This window comes from Eumetopias jubatus, unplaced genomic scaffold, assembly GCF_037043125.1.
Source record: "Eumetopias jubatus isolate StellerSeaLion01/CBP00866 unplaced genomic scaffold, mEumJub1_p1.0 scaffold_7, whole genome shotgun sequence".
In the NCBI taxonomy this organism is placed as follows: domain Eukaryota; kingdom Metazoa; phylum Chordata; class Mammalia; order Carnivora; family Otariidae; genus Eumetopias; species Eumetopias jubatus.
The window spans coordinates 2,891,945-2,917,802 of NW_028274813.1; the positions used below are offsets into that span (position 1 = coordinate 2,891,945).

The following is a 25,858-nucleotide window of genomic DNA, read 5'->3' on the forward strand; positions in this document are numbered from 1 at the left end:
GGCCCTCCTGCCTCCCAGCCTGGAAGCACCGTGGATGGTGGCAGATGGGTCGTGCCCGGCAAGCGCCGATGAACACTCGGCGAATGGCTGGTGGTGGGCGCCTGGTGAGTGGCGGAGGGTGCGTGCACTGGTTAGCAATGGAGGAGGAACAGAAGTTTGGGGGATGGTGAGTGAACACGGGAATGCACGCGGACTGGGGGACGTGGATGGAGGACGAGTGGGTGAGACTGGGTAGATGTTGCAAAGGGTGGTGGGGAGTGACGGGTGGTGGCTGGAGGGAGGGAGGAGTGGCTTGTGGAGGGGGGCAGTGGATGGCGGGTAGCGTTCGGGTGGGGAAGAAGATGGAAAGCATGGAGGGTGGACAAAAAAGGGTGGGTGATGGGTGAGATATAAATTACAGATGTTGGATAGAGTTTGTTGCAATGAACGGTGGGTGAGAAAAGGTGGCGGATTCTGGCTGATGAATGGCTGGTGGATGAGACTGATCCGTGGATGAGTGAATCAACAGGATTTAGGTGGACGGAGTAGCAGGTTAGTAGAGGACTGGCTGGTGGGTGGATGAGAGCATGGCTGGATCAATGGATGGATGGATGGACAGGTGGACCGACTGTGTAGGGGGTGTCGGAGGCATGGGGCTGGGGTGGATGGTGGTGAATGGGGGAGGGTGGATGTGTGGGGGATGGGATGGTAAAAGGGGAGGTGGGTGGGTGGACAGACTGGGCACAGCAAACTGGACGATGGGCAGCGGGTTACAGGTGGGGCGGGTGGCGCATTGATTATCAGGGGGTAGGGTGACCTGTGGATGACGGCAGTCGGGCAGATGGCACCTTCTTGGTTATGGTTGATGGCAAGGGGAGGAGTGGAGGGTGGACCACGGGGCCCAGGAGGAGCTGGTGAGGGGAGAGTGACTGCGGAATGGGGGATGGAGGGCAGGTGATGGAGGGGAACGACTTAAGCCTTGGGGCTCCCTGGCGCCTTCTTCCCTCCTGGCCACCCTGCCCTCTCCTCTATCCCCACCTCTCCCCTGCAGACCCCTGGGATTAGACCCTTCACTCTGACTGGTCTTTGGGTCTCCCCCACAGCCGATATTTCATCCAAAGAGGGTGGGACCTGCCCCTGGGAAGGGGCAGGACTTCTCTGAGTGGGAATAGGGAGGGAGCACACCAGCTTTGCCACCCTTTGGTCCAGTGGGGTGCAGGCACCTGCTCTCAGGAGTGCGGCGGAGCCAGCCCTGCCTGGGATGGGGAAGGGGTCGCCCTGGCCCTGGAGTTTGGCCTTGTCTGCCTATTGGGCTGTCAGGAAGTTTCCTCCTCTGAGGAAGCCGTGACCAGGAACAGACCGGCTACTTGGGGGTCACATCTGTTTTGCCCCTTGTCTTGCTTCTCGCTGGGAAGTAGGCAGCTCTGCGGACTGGGCCTTCTTGGGACTCCACCAGGGTGTCTGGCTCTGCTCCCCTCACCTCCTCCCACCACCCCATTTGTGGCTCTCAAGGCAGAGAGCTTGGGGGGCTCAGCGAACTTCATTCCCAGGGCCCAGAGCACCACAGCCATGCCTGAAAGGCCAGGTAGTTCTTCCCAAGGCTGGCGGCATCTTTCTCCCAACTCAGAAAGTGGATTGCACTGAGGCCGAGGCCCAAGAGAGGCTCTAGAGGATGGGATGTTGGGCCTTGGGGAAATGGAACTTTCTGACCACTCCTGTCCCACCTGGGCAGGCCATTCCCAGAGAGACTGTGCTGTCTGAACAGGGCAGCAAGGCTGCCTGGGCAGTCAGAGAAGTCTTCCTAGAAGAGGTGGCGTTAAAGCTGGGACACGGAGGAGGTCACAGCTGTAGCCACGGTGTGGATGGTATACTCAAGGTGGCAGAACAGGAGGAGTTGGGGCTGGTGGGCCATGAGATATCGGCATTCATCTCCCCAGCCTGAAGGGGGCATTCTTGAGCAGCAGCTGGACAGGGGCCCAGAAGTGTCCAGCCATCAGAGGGTGGCCCAGGCTGGAGCCCATGCTGACAGGCAGCAGCCCTGGCCCAGAGCTGCCCGAGAGCCCCTGGGACACCTCAGGAGCAAAGACATGATGCAGACCGTGCCGCAGGTGCCCTGTGTTCACAGAAGGCCCCAAACTGCACGCACAGGTGCCCTGGGTACCCAGGTACGCATGTGAGCACACACTTTGGAATTGGTCGGGACCACAATTGGAAGTAGGAGAAATGCAAAGTCCCAAGGTGAGTTTGTTCCAGTAACCAGGAAATGCCCTGAAGCACCTGCTTCAGGCAAGGTTGGATCCAGTGACCAGCGAAACTCTTGGTCTCTGTGTCTGCCTGCGTGTCTCAGTCTCACTCTGTCCTGGCTTGACTGCCCTCGCTGGGCTGGTTTCCTTCTGTGCACAACCTCCTCCACATGGCAGGAAAGATGGCCTGGGAGAACTGGACCCCACAACTCCCTGACTAGGCCCCTCTGCATGGTCTCAGCGAGGCCTCTGATTGATTACTGTTTCCAACGCTACACCAGTCCCATGGCGCAGGGCTGCTGTGCTCTGATGGGCCACCTCAGCCCTCCCCTGGTGTGAGGGCACGTGAGTGACAGCCCTGCCGCCCTAGGGGTGCCCCCAAGACTTGCAGAGCCATGTGAAGCACCCCCTTCCCACTCTCCCTCCCCCTCTCCCTTCTCTACAACTCTGTGGAAATGGATCCAGCCCCAAGAACAGTTCCCCAGCTCCTTCACCCCCACCTCTGTCCCTGCTTCGCTGTGTGACTTTGGGTAGTCTCCTGCACATCTCTGGGCCTTACTGTCCCTCTCCAGCATGCATGATTCTCTTCCCACACAGGGAAAGGAAGGTGAGGTGGTGGCCGTGGGACGATGGGGGTGCAGCCCCTCTTGGCAGGGCTTCCCCTTTAAGACTCTGGTCTCTGCATGAAGTCACCTCTCCAGAGGGGCCACTGTGGGCCTCCCCACGGTCAGCATCCTCCGCCATGTGCCCTGGGGCCTGGAGCACAGGGGCCACCCCAAAAATATGTGTGGGAAGAAGGGATGGCTGACACTCCCCACAGGCAGCCGGGTCACCTGCAGGGCCTGCGGGTCCTGGAATAGTCCCCGGCCCCGACCTGTGACTTCCCTGTCCATCTCCGGATGGCTCCCGGCCTTGCGTTGGTGCGCACTCCTGGGGCCAGGCATGTAGCGGGGGCTGGGAGCACGGCCCTCCTGGACCTGCTGTTGGCCGGGGAGGTGGAGGAGGGACACCCCACACGGTTCTGAGTGGGGCTCGGAAGGAGCAGGGATGGGGGAGGGGGGCAGAGGGTGCGGTGACCACGAGGGAGCCACTCGGGAAGGCGGCCAGGGCAGGCCTCTGTGAGGAGGTGCCACTGCACACAGCGTGTGACGCCTGGGGGGGTGGCCCAGCGGGCCAAGGTCAGCACGGAGTGTCTCCTGCCAGGCCGGTGGCCACAGTGGCTGAGAGCACGCCCTCCCGGCTCCGAGAGCGCTTTTCACGGGGGCCTCATGCCGCCCCAGACGCCCTAACATGCTTTCCCCTCCGGGGTGCGCCCCACCGCCAGCTCGTGGCCCCGGGCCTGGCGGAGGGGAGTAGCTGCGGGGGCCTCTCAGTTCTGCCTTCCTCCGAGGCCGACCCTGAGGGTCAAGGCGCAGACCTCTTCTGCGGGCCTTCTGTTCTCCTCGCGGCCGTGGTGTTTCTCACAGAGCCTCCTGGATTTCAGGATTTGGATTATACCGCTGTCCGCTTTCAGGAAACCCACGCTTGGCACCGAGCCACCCCAGCTCGAGGTCTTCACCCATTTGGGGTGCCAGGAGCGTCCTGCAGGGTGAGCGACAATCACGGAGGACCAGCAGAGCGCAGGGAGGGCTCCAGGAGATGCGCCCCCCCTCGCCAGACCTCCATGTTCTTGCTTGAAAGGGACCCTCAGAGACCGGGCATCTCTGACCAAGTGCGGTGGTCGGTGGCCTCAGACATTTTTCCGGGTTTGGTCCTCGGCCCGTGTGGGACGGTCCTGCTTCCGTGTGCAGAGCAAGAGCACGGGGGGCCGGGAGCCTGCCGCACGAGAGGCCTTTCACGGTCCTGCACCCTTGTTCTGAGCGTGTTCTAGTTTGTCCTCAGAAGTCCTGGCTGAAAGGGTTTGGAACAGAGCGGCCCCACCCCGTCCCCCAGAGCCGTGGGCTGCAGCAAGGGTCCCAGTGCACTGCCTGGCAGTCTCCCTGGTCCCAGCTCACAGGGAGAGCCGGGCTGTCCCCAGGGCCGACTCCAGGGACCAAGGCCAAGGCCGTGGCTGGTCTGATTGCTGTGCTGCTACGCTCAGTCCTGGGAGCGGTCTGGGCTCAGGGGGAGGAGCTGCACAGATCACCCCGTTTCTCATCGCACACACTCTCTGCTGTTGGCCGGCAGCCTGGATCTGCAGCCGCCTCTGCCGGGGGTTCCCCGGGGCGCCTCTGGCCCACGTGCAACCAGCAGGGGCACTCTTCTGGGGTATACGGCTCACTCCCCTTCCTGTACAACTCAGAAAAAAAACTCCAAAAGGCTGAAAGAAAAGCATCCAGTTTCTGAAATTCCGGCTGAGTGCATCCCTTCCGAAGGAGCTGGAAAACCCCAAGTCCACGTGGCTCCGTGGCTGCCCAGCCCACAGGACTGTCCACACTGTCAGTCCAGGCTGTCCTCAGGGGCTCTGGCTTCCATGGCTGTGGGCCACCTGCAGTGTCGCTCAGTGGTCCTGGTGTGGCTGAGGCCACGGTGGGAGCCCAGGCCTGAGTGCCAGAGAGACAATGGAGCGCAAGCCTCTCACCACAGGGGTGGGCGGACTTGGGAGCCTCCACACAGAGGGACATGGTGCCCTTCTCTGGGTTCTGGGTGTGGGAGCCTGCATTAGGAAGAGCCGGGGGGCCCTGGGCTCCCCACTCTGTGCTTCACTGCAGGGCTGAGGGCATGGGCTGGCGGGCCCCCCAGCATCGGACAGCAGGAACAGCGTGTCCTGAGACCCTGGATGGGTCCGGCCCTTCCTGCTGCAGTGGGGCTGCAGAGCAGACCCCTGGAGGGGCAGGACCGTGGGGGAGGGGCTGGGCAGTACCCATGATCTTTGCATCAGTGCTGGAAAGCAGGCTCCACAATGGGTAATTTGGGGGGTCCTCAAGGGCTTCCTGCCCCTGGACCTGGTCCATAGAACCACCCAGAGAAATGCTGAGCTGGGAGGGGTCATGCTGGCCCTCTACCCCCCGACACTCCTATGAGCAGCTGTTTAGAACTGGTTGCCTGGCGGGGTGCCCGGCTGGCTCAAGAGCATGCAACTCTTGATCTCAGGGTCGTGAGTTAGAGCCCCATGCTAGGTGTAGAGATTATTGAAATAAATAAAAATTAAAAAAAAAACAAAAACACAACACCTGATTGCCTGGAGCCCTCACAAGCACCTGAATGGTCAGCACTGGTTTTTTTTTGTTTGTTTGTTTTGTTTTGTTTTTTTTAGGATTTATTTATTTAGGGGTGCCTGGTGGCTCAGTCAGTTAAGTGTCTGACTCTGGGTTTCGGTGCAGGTCATGATCTCAGGGTCATGTGATCGAGCGCAACAATGGGTTCCGCGCTGAGCATGGAGCCTGCTTGAGATTTTGTGGGAGGAGGGGGGCAAAGGGAGGAGGAGAGAGAGAATCTCAAGCAGACTCCCCACTGATCCCAGGACCCCAGGATCACGACCTGAGCCAAAATCAAGAGTCAGCCACGCCACCTACTGGGCCACCCAGGCACCCTGGTACAGCTTTTTAATCACCACCTTTCAGAAAGGAGATAGATGCTGTTCTTCCATTTGACAGATGAGGAACTGAGGCTCAAAGAACCCAAAGGCCTCACGGCGGATGAAGGTGGGGAGCTGGGCAGGTCCCGGGTCCGGGGCCCATCCACCGTGCCAGATGCCCGGGCATGGACCTGGTGGGAGGGTGAGGGCCACGGCGCCTGCTCTGGACCAAGCCGCAGACTTGAGAGCATGGTTGCGGGGCGCACCAGCCTCCGGGACGCGCGGAAGTCGGCGCTCCACCTGCAGGGGAGGCCAGGAGGCCGCAGGAAGGGACGGCTGCATCGTCTGCAGGGTCTCGTGTAAACCGAGCACGTGGGACCCCCTTTCCAAACATCGAGAGTTCTAAGACGGTGACAGAAGAGCCTGAAGCCAAGCGTGGGCGGCCCTTTTGAGCATGGGGCTGTGTGGCCACGCAGGCCACTGGGAAGGCCACTTCTGAGAGGAGAGGCGGGAGGGAAAGGCCAGGGCATTGCCGGGTGCTTAGGAGAGACGGCGGAAAAAGAAACCCAGACTCCTTAGTCAGATTTATTTTCCTCTAATCAGACAGTTTAGCATTTCAAAGTTTTGCATTCTACACTCTTACAAACTTTAGTTGTTAGCATCAGAAACACAAAAACATCGCAAGACCTCAAAACACAAATAAATACCAAATAAAACCACACACGATATACAGTAAACAAAAATATAAAACATAATAATGCTATCAGAAAATCAGACATGTTGTTAACTCACATTAACAACATGATTATTGCTGAGCAATAACATACTGTCTTTTTGTTGTTTTTTCTTAGAAGAGCAGAAACACACAGGACGTGAATCACTGGTCACAATCACTTGGAGTGTCAAGATGGGTCCTCACAGCGAGCGGTTACTACAGACGGCAATTTTTAAAACAGGCAGATTAAAAATACAGAGTCAAATGGGAGATTGGCCTTCTTTGGTCTTTGTTTTTGGGTAATAGAACTGAACGAAGAGGTGTGCCATCAGAGAAAGAATGCAATTCTAAAAACCTGACAATTGTCTACATGGATTCACACACTTCCTTGACCACAGATGTTATTTTATAGGTAATTCTTGTAGAAATCCTTGGAAATAATGCCGGCTTTTGTGTTTACCAATTAACTCGTTTAGTTTGCTGTTGAAGGTTATCTGACTTGTCTACTAGGGGACTGAGTTATAAAAACCAATCACCACTAACGGCAGGAGTGGTACAGCCATCCTGGACTTGAACCTCTTTTTCAATGCAAGAATTCACAAGAGACTCCAGATACAGCAGCAGCAGGAGAAATGAAAGGCCAAGCATTGCTAGGTGCCACTGGGGCCTCCTCAGACAGGACTAACCACCTGCGCCCGGGACACACCGCTGGGACGCTCCCTTCCCCCGTGGGCCCCAGCTCCCTGGAGACAGCCTGCCCCGCCGCGGGGCAGACAGTAATGACGACACGGGAGCCACACACGGACCTCATCTGACTTAGAGCCCAGTGGACGTATTCTACTTTGGAGAAAATAAAACTGTTGAGATTTGCAAACTGAAGACAGAACCATGGTCTTGGGCTGAGAAGCTGATTGGGTGACAGACCCCTCATTCACCTCTCAGACGCTCACAAATGCAGAGGAGCGCCTGGAGCTCTCCCCAGCTCTTCTCCGCAGTCTGAGAAAGATCCGGACCAGAAGTAAGAAAACAGTATCTTACAGCTCTGCTGACTACCCAGAGCAGAGGGACGCGCTTCGGAGGCCTGAGGTTGGGGCAAGAGGTACCAGGAGGAGTGTGACCTCCCGCCCGGCCCCGCGCAGACGCCGGGAGCCGATGCCGGTGGCGGCGGCCCTCCGTCGTGCAGAGTAAGGAGGAGGTGTGCACCCCCAGGGTGTGAGCTGCAGAGGGGTCCTGCCACTCTGCCCGCCTCCCTTGACAGGGAAAGGGCCCACCGCAGGACCCTGCCGTGTGGAAGGGTCTGTCCAGACATCCCTTCCTCTACCGGCTGTCCCTCCAGCCGCAGGACGCCAGGCCTGCCGTGGGTGACCACGACACTGCCCGCTGATGACAGCTGCAGGCCTCACCTGGGACATGTGGTGAGGGACACGAAGACCCTGCCTCACCAAGGTGGGCCCCAGTGGTCGAGGGGAAGCCGCAGGGGCATCCGCGGTGCCAGAGAGCCCCCTGGAAGCTGGCCGGCATGTGAAGGGCCCGGTGGCGACTGCCGCCGTGGAGGACGGGCTTTCCCGTGCTCCACAGCCCCGTGGGGTCACAAGGCAAAGGAAAAACTGCATTGCGGCGGGAAAGGAAAGGCACATCTTGGCCCAGAGCTGCTCGCTCGACCTGCAGCCTCGCAGACGCTGCTCTGGGAACAGGCTGCGCACTGGGGCTGGGGCAGCGGCCCCCACGGTGCCTCCTCCGTCCACCTGCACAGCCAGTCACTCCCAGAGCGGCAGCAGGTCTCAGAACAACTCACAAGAATACCTATGGTCTCCTCTGTGTTACCCGCGGGCCCCGGAAACTGGAAAACCCAACTTCTAGAAGAGGCCCAGGGGAGCGGATTCCAGCTGCCAGGTGCCACTGGGCCATGCAGAGCCTCCCGGCGTCCCGGGCAAGGGCCCGCCCTCCCGCCGTGTACCCCCAAGCAGGCGCCCACTCTCACAGTCAAGCCCGGCCCGGGCGCCCCCCACCCCGGTGGCCTCCGTGGTCGGCGCAGAGTGGGCCAGAGCGTGTGTCCGGAGAACCCCACGAGGCAAGTTGAGATGGGGAGCGGTCTTCGCGTCCAGTACGCGGCTGACCGGGAAGCCGACTGGCTCAATTCACGCACAAGACTCGGTGTTGGTTTCTCTAAAGCATCAGAACAGTTTTGTCCCATGGGGAATTTTGTCACTTTTAGGAAATAGAAAAGTGCAGCCAATACATACTGCGTGTGACATGTTTCGTTTGTGGCTGGGACCCTGTGAAGCCAGGAGGGCCGGCCGCTCCGGGGCCACAGCCCAAGGCCAGCCCCGGGCGGCAAGCACCAGACCAGGGCACCGAGGAGTCAGGACGGAAGCCACACCAGGTGCGTCCATCAGGGCAGCACCACCCGCTCAGGTCCTTCAGGAGGCCGCGGTCCACAAAGTCCCAAGTGCACAAGAGGAAAGAGGTGCACAGTGGCCAAAAGGCATACGACCCCGTTAACACGAACTATTTTCAAGCCACAGGATGAGGCTTCCGCTGTGGCCCATCTGCATCCCAGGGGACGGTGCCAGCCGGTGATGCCACGTCCTATGGGCTCCCTGGAGGAGGCCAAAGGGGCCTGTCATCTCCCACAAGGAGCGTGTCTGGGAGGGGCTGCTGGGAAAGTCCCCCCACCACAGGACAGAGACTTCCAGAAGTGCTCCCAGGTGGCCCACCCCCAGAAGAATTCCAACCAGGAGAGGCAAAGTATTGTTTTTTTTTGTTGTTGTTGTTGTTGTTGTTTTTTTACCAGACTGAGATGTTGCTTATCTCAAATTTGTTAATATTGTCCATACTTTTAGTGAAGGGGGAGGAAGTTGCAGGAAAGCCACCCAAAGCCGGGCAGGGGCCACCTGGCGTCCTCTCCCAACTGGGTGTCCAGGATAGAACCAGGGCAGGGTCTGGAGGATGTCGGGGACACCTTCAAGGTAACAGGGGTCCCGCAGCACCTGCAGGACGTCCTTCGTCTACGAACAGGGACACACGACTCCTCATGGACGGGACCGAAGACACAGACTCGCCCTCAAAGCAATGGCGGGGGGGGGAGCAGGGTGGAGAAAATAAAAAAGATGAAAACGAGCACTGAACTGCGCAAGGGCGTGGCAGGTGCCGGGAACCAAGGAGGTCACTTATGGAAGGGGACGGTGTGCGCTAGGAGGGCACTTCCAGCAGGCACTGGGGCGGAGGCACGCCCAGGGCAGATGGCAGCACCAGAGACACGGCGGGCCACCGGGCACCAGCCCAACCGTCCCCGCACGACCACGGGGAAGCCCAGAGGCAGGCAGTCTGAGGTGCGCGGCCCAGCTGGCCAATTGTGGGCGCGTCTTTTGGATGAGCGGCACAGATGCGGTGGTTCACACACACTGGTTTTGCCTAAGAAGCACCCGTCACGTGTAGCACCCATCAGTGGTAAGAGCACCCATGGAGCATGGTGCATAGCAGAGGGGCACAGGGAGGCAGGGCTCCGGCTTCTAATCACAGTTGGACCATTGAGAGAAGGTAAACAGTGAGTTGAGAAAACGCCGTCTGGGCAGGCGCAGGCTGGGACGGTCCCGAGACCACCCTTCCCGAGAGAACGGTGGTTCCGGGACCCTGTCAGCAAGCCTGGGCGGGCCCCCCAAGAGCGGCAGTCTCTGGAATGCTCAGAGGGTTCTGCTCCGTGGGGGGTGGACTCCCATGACCCGGGGGCGGGGGGGAGACCCGGAGAGGTGCCGTGGCTACCCCCCTCCTGCCCCCGGGGTGGGAGCAAGCCCACGCTGGGGCTGGGCAGCTCACTTTGGGGGCCCAGAGATTCGGAATCTGTGATAATTGAGCAGTGGAGGCTCCAGAAGCTGAAGACGAGCCTGGCTTCCTCAGCAGGAACTGGGCTGTCTGAGGGCCCTTGAAGAGGCAGAGATCTAGTGGTCGAGAGAAAAGTCAGGTTAAGCTATCACCTTCTAGAGTTACAGTGAACACAAAGCCAGGGTCGAGAAGCAGCAGGTCACGTCTAAGGCACATGTACAGTATGCCACCACCTCTACACAATGTTGCCTTTGGAGACTGTTAACAAAACGCAGCAATGTGACAAAATGAAGAAACACACCTGCTGTGGCCTCCTCCAGCACGAGCCACCTGCCCACCCCCCGGGCGCTGGACACCGAAGGTCAGAGCTGTCAGCAATAGAGAGAGTGTCTGAACAGAGGGGGCAGAATTTTAAAAGCCTACAGGATTTTGTTTAGAACTCCAAAGTTCAACAAATGCCCTATTTTAGGGTGAAAACAATTATAAATCTGAAAATGATGCACAGCATCCATGAGCAGTTTCCCTTTCATAGTAATTTTGAAGTAGTGTCATTAACTACGACAGATATTGAAGGTTTACATTTCTAACGAGAAATAACAGCAGATTGAATAGTTTCTTTCCTATCACAAGTGATAACCAGTGTTTGATATTTTACATTTTCTTCCAAGAAATATCAGTCTATCAACGTTTTAAAATAAAATGTTTGCAATAACAATTATCTTAGAACTTTAAATTAAAAAATGATTCTGAATTAGACTTTCAAAAAAGACCTAGTTGTACTTTAGGGTCTTCTGACAAACAAATTATTAAAACAGAGACCAGATGAGGCCTTAAAAATAGACAATATACTATATTTGAAACAAGATTGCACTCTTGAATTTTAGAATATATCAGAATTGCATTATTATTTCATAAATTCTTCTTTTACTTAACATGCTGACATGTCCAGCTATTCCCAGGTGTGTGTGTGTGTGTGTGTGTGTGTGTGTGTACATGTGTGTGCGTGTGTGTACATGTGTGTGCGTGTGTGTACATGTGTGTGCGTGTTTTTTTTGGTGTTCAAGTTTAAGGAAGAAAAATCATGGTTCTTTTGCTTAGCATATATGTTTTCCACCTTAATTAACTAGATCTTTAAAAATGAAAATGAAAACCTTCTCTGACAGGAGTATTTATCACGTCGAAGGATAAATAATTCTTCAGAGTGGAGTGTTGCTAGTCTATTAGAAAACATGTCCGGTGTGTCCTCACGCGTGGCTCCTCCCGCCGGCCCGCGGCCACCTTCTGCTGCTTCCTCCTTTCCACAAGGTCCTTTTCTGAGCACGAGGACCTCGGTGGAGACAGCCGGTTCAAACCCCCCAGAGGAGTTGCCTTCTGCTCAATCCACCTCCCCAGTGACTTGTCAGGGGTCCGGCAGATCCGAAGTATCCACTATGACTTTAATAAAAATGGTATCATCTTTAATATATGTCCCGTTTTCTAGCACAGTTTGGGCCACAAACACTGGGCAGCCAGAGGCAATATTCATCTCCCCGGTGGGCTTCTTGAAGCTGCTGCTGTTGGGGTCCGGCTTGAACGCATCTCCCAGGTGACGCCGAGAGGACCCCTGATCCATCAGCATGAGCGTCACTTTCTGCTTGAATGGCCAAGGAAGCAGAGCATCGTACTCTCCACGCATAATGACAAAAAACAGCGACAAATGCGTCCCTTTCCCCATGCCATCCCCGTTCAGGTAGACCCTGGCACACATCTTATAGCCAAAATAGCCCGTGTAGAAAGGCTGGCTGTAAAGAGACAGGGTCTTCCCCATGACGGCTTCCTGCTTCCGCCGCTTATAATCGCGGATCTTCCAAATCAGCACGCCATTGTAGCTGGCTGTCTCCAGGACCTGGAAGCGCAGGTCCATGTCGGCCAGGCGGATGTCGTGGACGCTCAGCATCTGGTCGTGCCGGCTCAGCTGGGACTCCAGCAAGCCTGCCGTGGGTGAGGAGAGATAGGGTGAAGGAGGGCCGTGAGTGTCAGGAAGGTGGGAGGAGCCCATTCCCGCCAGCACCGGCACTAAGCGGAATGGGCTTCTGAGGAGAAGACAAGTACCTGGTATGTCTCCTGAAAAACAGGCCTCAGATCCCTGCCTCGTTGGCCCCCCACACCCACGGCCATGGCCTGCTGGGAGGCAACACCTGGGGGACATAGGGCCTGTGTGTCACAGGGCACATCACCGCAGGGCCCTCTCTCCCAAGGGCACCCTCAGAGCCTCGCTGGGGGCAGGGAAAGGCCACCTTCTTGCTCACATGCCCCTGCCTTCCAGCCTGATGCTCAGAGTCACCTGTGCCCTGCGTAGCCTCTCGCCATTCCCGTCCTCGGCTTAACCCAATGGGGGGTGGGGGCGGTGGACGTTGCCATAACCTCAGTTCTTCTGCACCATTAATCCTTGTCATGCAAACATTCAGAATATTCACTCAGTCCCCAAAGCAGCTTCTAGATATCAGAAACACACTGGCTGAGCACACCGCAGGGTCTTGTGCTCACCTGCTTGTCACTTCTGTCCCTTGGGCCTCTCCCTCACCTCCTCCCACCCCCCCAGAAGCCCTGCCCTCTGCCTGGTGTCCACCCTATACCTCCTCTCTACCGTGCTGGCATCCCACGGAGGGGGTGTGTCTAGGTGCGAGATGTTTCTCTCTCAAAGGCCTCTCTGGCTGGAAAGTCATCACACCTCTGAACGAGTAGTATGTCGCCAGAAATCACTGCTCAAGGTGGTGTGTGCCCAACGTACCACCTACCTACCAGCTCAAGCCCCCAGACCTGGCCAGGCTGGCCAGGCTCCCCAGAACAGACCAGGACGCACGCTGCCCGCTCCAGACCCCCCCGACCACCCTGCGCCCGTGCCTGCCCCTGCCGCCCCCACCTGTGTTCCGCGCCGCCTGTCCTGCACTCTTGTCCACACTCTCCAGCTCTGTCACTCGGTTCTGCAGGGATTCCACGCTGCTCTTCATGCTGTCTGCTTCTTCCCAGTTCTGCCGGAAGGGACGGATCTCTTTGTCCAGCTCTTTCAGTTTCTCCGCCTGGCTGTCTATCACTCGCTTCCAAATCAAAGGCATCAGAAAGGTAAAACACAGTTAGAACTCCGCAGACCCTGTGCTACTGGCACCAGACACCAGCTGGTTAGGAAGGACAGCCGGCTCCCACACAGGCATCTCACCGGTCGCCCAGGCACATCTCAGGGGACGCAGGGGCCACAGGTCCCTAGCCCAGAGGAGGGGACCAAGGCAGAGAGAAGCCTCACCCGCCAGCTGCAGGGCACGGGGCCCACACCACTCTGTCCTAGAGCCTCAGGTGCAGGACCCTGGAGCCACACCCATCAGCCGTCGGAAGGTCTCTGTTTCCTAAAGGGCCAAGCCATCTCCAGGGGCCAAAACAACGTGGGTCTCCTACGAGGCTCCCTGACCCAGGGCTGGAGGGGTCACCCTATCTCTGTGGCTGTAGGCAGCACCCCAGGACCCTGCTGGGTCCTGAGAGAGAGCAGCCACCACCCCGCCACCCGCTCCAGAGACCTGGCATCTGCACACGGCCGGCCGCAGATAGAGCCCCGACAGCGCACCTTCAGACCCTGGCTGAAACCGAGAGCCAATGCCTAGGAACGGGGCTTGCTTCCCCCATCCACACGATGCTCAGTGCCCTGTGCCCGCTGGGCACAGAAACACTACTGACAAACATGTGGCTGTTGACAGCGAGGCTGCATTTCATGCTATCTTAATTTAAGTAATCCAGAAAGCCTTTTTTTTTTTGCAGAAACACGCAGACCATTTACAACAATAAGCAAAGGCTAAGACTCACACTCCAGCCTGTTTTTAAGGGCAGGTACGCCCACCTGTTGGATGAAGCTGGGACCTAAAGGGTTTTCACTTCTTTTTAAAGATTTTATTCATTTACCTGAGGTGGGGGCGGGGAGCAGCAGAGGGAGAGGGAGAAGCAGGCTCCCCGCTGAGCAGGGAGCCCGATGCGGGGCTCGATCCCAGGACCCTGGGATCATGACCTGAGCCGAAAACAGACGCTTAACCAACTGAGCCACCCCCAGGCATCCCAGGGTTTTCACTTCTAAAAAAGGATTTGCATTTTTTGAAGTGAAGCTCATGAAGGCTGCGTGGTCTGGCCACCAGTGAAGCCGTGAGTAACTGGGCCGCCTCTGAAGCTTCAGGCCACACAGGGGAGAGCCCCAGGGCCTGCTGAGTTCACTTCTCCTTTCGGAAGCCTATTTTTAAACATTCAGTTTCAGCACCTTTGCTGGCTGTTAATAACCACCAAGGAACAAACATGGTAGGTTTGGGTTACTTTTTTGGGGTAGAAGTACAGTGTTACTCTTCCTCTTCTTTCCAAGAAAACCTGGTATTAGCTAACATTGAAAAAGGAAAATGGTTTCTGTAAAGAATACCTCTTCCCACACTGATGTCAATTTGTTTAAATCCATGTGTCTGGAGGCATATTTAATTAGTTCGTGAAGTCTGGGTTCTGGGCACAGCACTACTGGCCTCTCCAAACACCCAAACCCATCATGTATTTCTGATGAGTATCTGCTACTCCACCTGCTAAAGTGACCAGCTGAGCTAACATGGATACTAGTGCGTTTAGGAGGGAGGTTAACGGAAACCTAGGTCATCAGTGGTGGCTCTGAGAGATTCCATTCTGTGGCCTGGTCCACGCTGAGTGAACTGCACGGTGGCCTGGGACAAGCCACGCATCACCCCGCAGCCTCATGCCCCTGAGATAAAACGGGGGTGACAAAGAGGTGCCTCCTCCCCAGGACTGGTGCTGTGCACAGGGCGATGGGCGCGAAGGCACGTGGCGATCTCAGGGACAGAACTGTGGGTGTGAGAGGAGGGCTGCCGTGGGGGCCCCGGGCACCAGCTCAGTGACAAAGAGTCGGCACATGGGGGCGGGGGGGGGGCACATGCACACACTTGCACACACTCACACATGCATGGATGTGTGCACACAGACAAGGCTCCACCAAATCACTTAAAAGGAGCCCTCCCTCCCACGTAGCAAGGGACAATGTGGTAGTTTTAAACACTCGTCTCCTTTGTATAAATGGCACAGAGTCAAGCAGAGCACTGATCTCAATCAAATTTTCTCTGCAGAATGCAGCAAACATGATCTCATTCCTCAAGAGCGTTCTACACTCAGCTGCTGTCATCTTTCTATAAAAATAGATCTTAAATGCAGGTGTAGAAAAAGAACCCAGGAGCTGAGAGACGGTACAGACTGCAGGTGAGGTAAATAAATCCTAATCAAAAGATTAGCTGCCAGAGCATCAATTCATCAGTGTCATGCACAGTGCACCCGAGGGCTTCAACTACCGTCTCTCTTCCTGTCCCTTGCACCGCTCAGGTCACTGGGACCTCTGTACCAAACACTGTGCCAACGAGACCGTGTGGGGGGTGGCGCAGGGGCCGGGCGGTCCACATGGCTTCAGTCCTGCACTCTGGACTGCAGGAACGACCAGCTCCTCTTGTCTCTGCCAACAACAGGGACACGGGGAGTAAGCGGACACTAAAAAAAGTGGTCTTTTTTTCATGAAGAAAAACAGGTTGTTTAAAAAGTATAATATTAAGAAACTGCCCTTCCTGGGTCAGCAAAAGCAAATACTCTCTTAAATTCCGCTCCCTTTGGCCAACTCTGATCACATCCCTGTCCACCATGTACATCTGGGGCCCTGAGGGACTCTACACTTTATGTGTTGCCACTGTCTCTGGGATTTCAGGGTCTCCTAGAGGATCCAACAAGGAAGGAGATGATACAGAGAGTAACATGTCTGTTGTCACCGTGGTGGTCCGATCCACAGGGCTGGGGGAGCAGGGGAGGGGAAGGTGACGGGAAGGGTTTGGGATGAGGAAGGAATAATGAGGGGCACAGGTGAGCCAGGCTCAGGGTGGACAAGGCTCTGAGGGACCGGGGAGAAGTGCCCCCAGGCCAAGCGTGCTTCACAGATAGCCAAGGCCTCCGGGGACCAGCCACGGAGGCCTTCCACCCACGCTCCCCAAAGACCGAGAGACCCGACTCTGTCGGTTGGGCCAGCCCCACAGTGAAGCACAAGTGAGCTGCCACCTTTCCCGTCACACAGTCGCCCAGACGGGTTCAGCCTACAGAAGCCGCTGCGGGGGAGCAGTGTGCCATCCCAACGCACTCAACAAGATCAGGCGCAAGTTGCACGTCCAGTGTGATTGGAGTCCCTTTCTTCCGACATAGTCTCTTTCCCTCCATGCTTTTCTCTCCGTAGAGAAGAGCGGTGGCAAGTGGCTGCCCTCCTACTTAGGACCCAACAGGGGCACGAACTGTGTGGCTGCTCAGCCTCTGCTGCGCTGGGCGCCAGCAACCCGGTTTCCCCCTTTCTTTCTGGCTTAGAGCTCAGCGGTTTAGCCCCTTACAGAAGTGTTCAAATATAGATCACACACGGTGGAACGATTAAACTCTACTAAAGAGTAAATTAGGGATGTCTGGGGGGCTCAGTCGTTAAGCGCCTGCCTTCGGCTCAGGTCATGGTCCCAGGGTCCTGGGATCGAGCCCCGCATTGGGCTCCCTGCTCGATGGGAAGCCTGCTTCACCCTCTCCCACTCCCCCTGCTTGTGTTCCCTCTCTCGCTGTATCTCCCTCTGTCAAATAAATAAATAAATAAAATCTTTAAAAAATTAAATTCAAATTTTTCACCCTGGGAGAAGGGGATGTGGAGGATGTATGTAATGACATCAGAGGTTTCCGACAAATGCCCCAATGACCTCATTATGGAGATCCTAATTTTTCTGGTTATAAATGACAATGCATAAATGAACCCTTTGGTTGTTGATATTTTTAACAGGTGGTTTTCTAGCATTGCTTTAATTTCTGTGTCCTTTCCACGCACTTCTCAGAGCCCCAGGCCAGCAGTATGTTGCTAGTAGCTCAGAGCCGAGTGGGGCATCCCCAACTACATTCCCACAGGCACTCGCCAGCAGGAGGCTTGCTGGTGTTTTATGGGATGTACTTTTTCTGGCTTGATTCAATATCAATGACTTGTACCTTTTCTAACACAGTCTATTATTTCATTGTGTTTTTCCTTGTCTCTGGACAACCACAAAGTTTTAACACAAATGAAATTAATTTCATACATCTCTAGGCAATTCAAGCCACTATGACTAATCTCTGATGTTAAAATGGGAAGAAAGGCATTCTCAAAGACGCTGTGACTCTGAGCTCTTGGAAATAATTTTTTATCTTCCAGATAATTTAAGGAAACGCACCTAAGTAAAAGCACAGCAAAGGCATTTTGGAGGCATGTTAGTGATTCTTCCATGGGTGTGTGAGATACACGTGGGAATCAGTGTACAGACACATACCACGAGGAAGCTAACGTGCAGGGAAGATCTACAGGAATCACACACTAACAGGTACCTGTGTAGGTAACAAACGAGAAGCGACATCTAATGAAGCCCCTTACAGAACAGCAAAGGTTTGCATGTTTGTTTGAGGCGCGTCTGGATCACTATGGTGAGATAAAGTGCAGTGTGTGTGTCACTAGAAAATCCAAAACAAAACAGATTGGCTTCACTTCACTTCAGGAAGTGAAACTTTACACATAACTACTCTTGAACAATATGAAATCTTAAATAATAATAAAAACAGCTAATTTTTTAAAAACACAGGCTTCAAGGCTTACTTTACCAACAGTGAATCAAAGACACATAAGAGAGGCAGTGGGCTTGCTTTCCAGGGAAAAGCAGGGAAGAAACAGCCGCCTGGGTCTTTCTCAAGTCTTCACTTAAGCAAGAGAAACAGGTCGTCTGTTTGACAAAAGTCAGGGCTTTTACTCAAACAGCTCACTGAGAAAGTCTGGAAGGAGAACACAGACATGCTCCTCTACCCCTTGATCCAGCCACAGTCTTAAGCTTCTTACCTGTAAATGAAGTATTTTGGATTCATTATTTCGGAGCATTTCCTTTTGTCTCTCAATTTCAATTTCAAAGCTACATATCTGATTGTGCAGACTCTGTATGCTCTTGTTTTTCTCTACACTTTCATTCTGTAGCAAGGAAACCTGAAAAAGAAATTCTTCAATTAAGCACACAAAAAGTGGTTTTATTAATTCATCACAATTATAATGATAGTACTTACATTTTCACAATATAGGCCTTCTACTAGCTCAGTGGAAGAAGTTCCAGGGGGGGAAAAATCCCTTCATACAGGAAACGGAAGTCCTGGTAACTTAACAGGAAATCCTACACATTGCCTCCCAGTAATTAACTAAGATGGGGCAAAGTATTTCCGAATGAATGGGACACACTTTCTAAAGTTTTTGCTGAAAAGCAATAAACCTCTTACCAGAGTGGCTTTCAAACTTGACCAGGAAACCCATTCTCACATCTCACCCCACGTGTACAGATGTGTGTGTGTGTGTGTGTGTGTGTGTACCTAAGAAACAGGGATCGCAAAACCATCCTTGCCCTAGTCATTTCCATGTGTCCTGGTACTTTCTCTTTTATTCTAATTTACTCTAAAAAGTACTAGTTGCAACCCACTAAATTACTTCACTTCCACCAGTGGGCCACATCCCGCACTTTGAAAAGCTCTCCCAACACAAGGGGAAAGCACAGTAAGAATAAAACAGCTACGTATGTGCCTCACTTACTCCTTAAGGCCGACAACTAGCCCTGCAACAGAGACACGGAGCTGCAGTCTGTGCGCCCGGCCTGTGGCCCGAGAACACCTTCCACAAAACTCAACATATTCACCTGCAATGCCATGCCAGCCCCAGGAAGGGCCTGCTGGGGGTGGGGGCAGTTCTAAGCTCACCGCTGACCTTTTCAAAATATCTTTCTGAAAACTAGCTCCCAAGAACGCATTTACACTGGTCTTAAAAGCCCTCAGGTGAGGAGTCCGAGGGCAAGTCTGACAAGGCTGCCTTCTCACAAAACTTCTCCATGGGGTACTCTGGCCCTTGGAAAGGCCCCTCCACCAACAGATGTTGTCTGTGTGGGGGCACAGCTGCCGCCCCCGAAGACAGCAGGCTCCATGAGGGACACTGTGACACCTCCACTCAGATGTGCCCCGAATACTAGCCAACACCTGACCTGACAGCCCAAGGGTGCCCCAGGACAGACCTGGGTGGGTAAGGCACGGATTCCTGATGTCCCTGCAAAGAACCACCTGCCTTAAGACAGGCAACCAAGCAGCGCCTTTGGATACAGTGTTTCATTTTAGAACAAATGCATATTTACTAAGGAACCTACAACGTCTCAGGGGCAAAAGAATACCTCACTTTCCTAGGATTTTACTCAGGCCAGCGGACCTTCCTCTCTAAAATACACTCTCATGCCCCCGGACTCCTACAAGTGATGCAGACGAGCCATGTGCCCATCCTGCAGGCAGGTCAGCCTTTTCCAAAGTTATGGCTCACTCATTCCCATCTCTCAAGCTGGACATGATTCCCAGACTCTTTAGTCTCACACCCAAAAAAAGAAAAAAGGCTGCATGCATGCCAACCCTTTTGATAAAAAATCTCAGTAGTATCTCCAAAAACAATGGCAATTTTTTTTCTATAACAGAACAAGCAACCTGAGGATGAGCAGAAGCATCTCACATTAATGAACACACATCATGCCATATTAAACTCTTAATTTATTAATTTAGGGACCGCCCTAATTTAAATTTTTATTTATTTATTTATTTATTTATTTATTTATTTTAATGAAAGACTCCACCTCCCAAGCGCCTGCAGATCCCAGCTTTCACTCGTCTATCAGGTAGACATGACATGCATGGGAAAAATCTACCTGGCAGGGGTGTTTCCAAGAAAACAGCAGAACATCCTCACGGCAGATGAAAGGAGTCCCCCTGTCCTTTCCTGAGACCCTCCTCAGTGAGAACAACATTTACTCCAGCCTATTTTGGTGGGGCACTCCTTATTTCCCTGTAAGCTTCCCTAATACAGAAGATGGGTGTTTTTAAGTCCATGTTTTACAAAATAGTTTTTCCTTAATTTGACATGAATGTGATGGATCAGAGTTTTTGAACCAACTCAAACATTCTATTTTCCACTACACATGAACAAAATAACCTAAGAGATTCCAACTAAGTAATTCTATAATGAGAAATAAATTCCCATTTTAAAAAAGATGAGTATCTCCATTCTTTGTCTAGCCTTTGCCTCTGGGCCCAGGGAAAAGACAGGCACCTTCACGTGAACACACACAACATTGCACAGCCCAGGCTCGGCTGACCTGAACGCCTAGGCAGGGGTCCATTCTGCTGGGCAGAGTCAGGAAGAGACCAAGAGGGCAAAGATTTCAAATCTGTCAGCTGCAATGCATGGCGATGCATCCTGCCCTTGCAGGTGCTCGGCGTGGCCAGTGATGGTTCCAACACGTGAGGTGTTTGCAGGGTGAGAAACCGCTATGGGCTGTGCACAGGCAGCCACCGTGCTGGGTCCCGGCATTTCCACGGACACAAACCACTCACGTGGAGTGGAGCACGCATGGTGAAGCGGGGTGGAGAGAAGAACACAACCGAGGGATCACCCTCTGCACGCGTTCGTGGGGGCTCAGCTCTGGGAGCAGACTTGGCAAAGGCGCCTTCTATGACTGTCCCGCTGGACAGCCACACCCCTCAGAACCGCAAACTGTTAGCTAACTAGTACAGCTGGAACAGAACCAATGCATTTTAAACAAAAGAAAGAACCTTTTTCCTAAGTGAGAAGCAGAGTGCCGATGAGAGACAGAGAGGCCTGGCGTCTATGCCCATAATTTTTTAAAAAGCAGAAACAGAACACATTCTTCAAGCAGAGGGGAAAAAAGACTTACATAAACCATCATTAACTCACAGTGACTACTGTGTGTTCATGGGGAAGTCACAATGACTCTTCTCACACACATTTTATGTCCCCGTTGAAGAGGACCCCCCTCTGCCGTACTTGTGTGTGTACGTGTGACAAGCCAACCGTTCTGTCGCTTCTCGTCTTCAGCATAAACATTTATATTAAAAAACTACTTTATGTCAGTTCATATTTTTGATTAAGAATTTTAGACTTTTTCAAATACATTCACATTTTAAATTGGTTGGATTTCATACTGGGAACAAGGCATTCAAATCTCTACAAATCTTTAGAAAATAAACATCAATTCCACCGGTTTCTCTAATTCATCTCGGTACCTTCCTACTGCAAATTTCCTAAAATGTTTCCTGAATATTGAAATAAGTTTTTATTTTTGTATAGAAACCACAATGGGAGATCCTGTTACAGTTTCTTCTCTATCAGTTCTTGGAGGTCTTCATGTTTTTCTCATGAATAGAGGGCCCTGCCCAGGTGAACACCGCGGACCAAGAACTCCCCCGGGGAAGAAGTATTACATGGGAAAGGTGTCTGCTAAGGAGCCCACAGCCCCCACAACTGAGGCCTCTTGAAAAGACGCCCAGCTGGAGAACAAGGGCTCTCTGCATCAAACTTCCACAAAGTGTCTGGTGAGGAAGTCAACAGTAACACCGGGGTGGGGTTGGGGAGGCAATGTTGCTCAGAAAAGACAAAGAATGGTGAAGCATTTATAACCCTCATCACCTTCCAGATTGGGTGTTGGCAGACTTTTTCTGTAAAGAGCCAGAGAGTAAACATTTTGGGCTGTGAGGTCTGTACAGTTTCTGTCTCACTCCTAAACTCTGTAAAAGCAGCTATGGACAACAGGGAAATGAATGAGCATGGCTGCATTCCAATAAAACTTTATTTACAAAAAGATGAGGCTGATGGGAAGAGAAAGGGGGGTTTAGCAGTCTGAGAATCCCCATTCTAGGTCAATGCTAAGGTAACCACAATGTGATTTAAAAAAAAAAAAAAAGGCACTGCATGCTTGCTTGGCAATTAACAAACAAAGAACACACACACACACACACAAATGCCTTCATTTTGGAGCTCAAGGTCATGTGAAAAGAAATTTACTTTTTTGACATTCTCTTGATACTGTTTCTTTTATCCAAAACCATTAGTAACTATAAAAAAGATTTTCTTCTTTAAATAATTTGAATAAATGATTAAAAGCCAACAAAAGCGGGAAGCAGTCTGGCGTACCTTTTTCTCTAGAGAGTTACTCCACTCTTTCAGTAAGTTGACATGCTGCACCGCGGAGCTGGCCTCATGGGCCTTAATCTGCTGGTTTGTCCCCTGCGAGAACAGAGATGCAGTGCATTAAGCTGACCTCACTCCATCACAGAGTGCAGCAAGACTAACACATGACCTAAACCCAGCACTAAACACGAAGAGGGGAGCCCTATTCCTGTACAGCTATTGGGCGGTCTCCAAGCCTTCGAAGGGCCATGCTCAGCAACCCCCCACTCTACCGAGGGCAGGTGGGGAGGCAGGCAAGAAGAGCAGACATCCTGTAATTCTACAGCAATCTCAAGTTCGTCATGCTCGTTGCTCCTCAAGCTTCGTACCAAGAGCCTTTTCATCTGCATTTCGTATTTGTAAGATCAAGAAATTAAATCTGAGACCTCTCATTTTTGTTCCTTTATAACTTTTTGCATTAAAAATACAAATGGGAAATGTTTAGGCACCTGCAGTTACAGCTAGACAGTGCTACAATAATCTAGTGAACGAACATGTAATCAAAGTGGGATTCTAAATAATTTTCTAGAGTATTAACTTATTAGGGAAATACACTGTATTAGAAAACGTATTGCTCCTCACTGTTGTAAGTATACTTGGAAAGTTACATACAAAACATAAACAATCTACAGAGTACATAAGATGGAGACCATTTTAGAGTCAGTAATAAGCACATGAAATAGTACTTCATATAGTTAAGGAAATAATCGGTATGAAAATACAATTTGTTTTGATACTAGAAAATTAAGAAGCCACAGAAAGCATTTTAATGATCTCCAAAACATATACTCTGTACATAGAATATTCATATATATATGTTGATATAAGTATTGCTATATATAAACATATATATATATATATATATACATACACAGAATGAATGGTACTACATACGACATAACAGTGGCGAGCGCTCCATCTCGTTAAGAGACGGAGACAAAGGGAGGGCTGCAGTCATTCTTACTCTTGGGGTTCTTTACTTTCTAAGAAAATACTGAGATGCCAGTATCTCTGTACTGATTTCATAATAATATATTGATAATACACAAAATTAAATATAAAATACTTTAGTTGTAATATATACTGCGCTCTGATTAGTTTTAAGATTGAGATATACGTTTCAATGAAACTCAGTTCAAATTCACTAGCAATCTCAGACGTGTTAAAAAACCAAAGACCCCCAGAAACGGGATTCTCGCAGCACGAGTGTGGCGGTGGAGGAGCCCTCTCCACACGGCTGTTCTGGGAGGGTGGCACAGATCCTAGGAGATGCGTTTCCTCCTGGCTGTGTACTGATGCGCACACCGCCCCAACGTGTCTGGTTTGAGATCCACTCATAGTCAAGTAGCGGCTCAAGTCCCACAACCTCTGGAAACCCCCCGACCGTCAGTCCTCTTTGTCCCACGTCCTAAGACGGAGTTGTTCTGCTAACATCCTGACTTCCTTCTCAGCACAGGTGTCCCCCTGAAGTCTCACAACACCACAGGCATGGAGAGCAAGCACCCACGTCGGCTGCACGGGGCTTTCACCACCCATACAGCATGGTGACTCGGTTCCAAGACAAAGACTACAAGTCCAGAACCTGCATGTTAAGAGGTTAAGATAGTAACTTTCTCTCATGGCAGAATGTCAGTGACTGGGAAGGACAAATGTTGGATACTGACCTGAAAAACGCAGCCATAGCGCTTAAAACTACAGGTGCTGGGGGCATTGACACACTCTGACAAGTGTGCACTCAACTGCAACGGGAAAGAGACGTGAGTTGTGGCACAAGCGTCTGCATGAAAATGTTCAAACATATTAAGGGCACAGAGAGCATCTGGTTTGTATTGTCACGAAGGGGGCTTATCAGCTACAGGTGTGTACATACCATCTGCTTCCTAGACTTAGATGCAGTAAATATACACTACTGTCACGTGTATACACATATATACGCCAATATACAGAAATACGGTTACTGTAACATTTCTTAAACCTGCAGTTTCTTTAGAACAAATTGTTCAAAATGTAACATGCCATCTGCAGTGCCAGAATTTAAAAAAGGAAAAAAACGTAAACTGAAATGAACATTTAAAGACTATAAACAAAAATTGCATGAAACACAAAAAAGAGAAAGCATTCAGGATGTAACTGGGTCACACACCTAATATACAGTACACAAAAATAAATATATTTTTGAAGCAAGCTTACACGATGTACCATTACTCTCAGTACTCAAGATAATGAGATGAGTTTTTCCTTCTTCTGAAAAGACTTTTTTCCCCCCTCTGAGTGCCCATAAATTCATGTAACTTCTCACAGATCGCTAAGGTCATTCTAACAACATGAATCTTAATATTGTCACCTCTAATTGGTAAAAGAAAATTAAAGGAGGTTGGGAGAGGATAACTCTTCATACAAGGAAAAACCCCTTTGTTCAGCTCAAATGTTGGCAAATCATCAAATAAAAACCACTTATGATGCCCCCTCAAGAGAAAAGGGAATTGAAATGTCTACATTTTAAAGACACAGTGCTATTCATTAGGCTAATACAGTTTAAGGACAGCTTCTTCTTTTATTGAAGAAATTCTCATCAGGAAACTCTGGGGATAGATCTTCTCTATAGAGAACAATTAGACCCTGAATTAGGAAAGGGGGTGTCTGAGCGCACTGCAGAGCTGGCCCTGGGTTTTTCTGTGTGCACACAGGCTTCCAGAGGCTCCTGGGCCCGTCCTCTGTCACCAGGACAAAGAGTCCTTGAGTCCTTCTCCTTTAGGTCAGTATTTAGGACAGGGAGGAGTGTGGGTCTGTGGCAAAAGCTGCAGAGAAGGGCCAAGGTCATGGGGAGCCTATGGGCCAATCTCTGCGGAAGGTCTCTGAGCCGGGGCAGAGTCACGGTGGTCACAGATCTAGCAGCTTAGCACACTTGATGTTCCTCTGAACCCAGCCAGGAAGCTCTGGCCTGCACCTGGAGGAAAGCGCCCAAAAGGTAGATCACAGGTGACTGACAGAGAGACGAAGCATGAGACTGTGTGTAGTAACATCAGCTTCAAAGTTTTAAGATCTACTCTTTCAGTGCCAGCGCTATAATCGTGAACCTATCCAGCCAACGCTTCTGGTATTAAAGTCAGGGGCACAGGGGTCTGGTATCATTTTCAGTGGGGCACTATAAATTCAGGGTCACACTTTTTTTTTTTAAGATTTTATTTATTTATTTGACAGAGAGAGACAGCGAGAGCAAGAACACAAGCAGGGGGAGTGGGAGAGGGAGAAGCAGGCTTCCCGCTGAGCAGGGAGCCTGATGTGGGACTCGATCCCAGGACCCTGGGATCGTGACCTGAGCCGAAGGCAGACGCTTAACGACTGAGCCACCCAGGCGCCCCACACTTTCTCTTAAACTGGCTCATTATCATTTCTCTCAGAGCCTTTATCATCATTTCTCACAGGAGCTTTGGAATAGAGGCAAGAATAATTTATAGACCAATAGCATTGTTCACCAGAAACCCAAG

At 52.1% G+C, this 25,858-nt stretch overlaps 1 protein-coding gene across 10 annotated transcripts in view; it reads right to left on the reverse strand.

Moving 5' to 3' along the window:
• Nucleotides 1-6,290: 6,290 nt before the first annotated feature.
• The window catches only part of TRAF3 (TNF receptor associated factor 3), a 111,469-nt gene continuing 91,901 nt past the window's right edge, over nucleotides 6,291-25,858 (reverse strand). For 8 of the 10 annotated variants that reach the window (XM_088024437.1, XM_028099910.2, XM_088024434.1 and 5 more), the window contains 5 exons: nucleotides 24,035-24,109; nucleotides 22,335-22,427; nucleotides 18,177-18,317; nucleotides 13,158-13,332; nucleotides 6,291-12,226 (listed from right to left, as the gene is read on the reverse strand). In XM_088024437.1, the coding sequence (XP_087880563.1) occupies nucleotides 11,655-12,226; nucleotides 13,158-13,332; nucleotides 18,177-18,317; nucleotides 22,335-22,427; nucleotides 24,035-24,109 (1,056 nt within the window). In that variant the 3' untranslated portion in view covers nucleotides 6,291-11,654. The remainder of the gene's footprint in view (nucleotides 12,227-13,157; nucleotides 13,333-18,176; nucleotides 18,318-22,334; nucleotides 22,428-24,034; nucleotides 24,110-25,858) is intronic. The other 2 variants (XM_088024438.1, XM_088024439.1) reach the window with 2 other exon arrangements.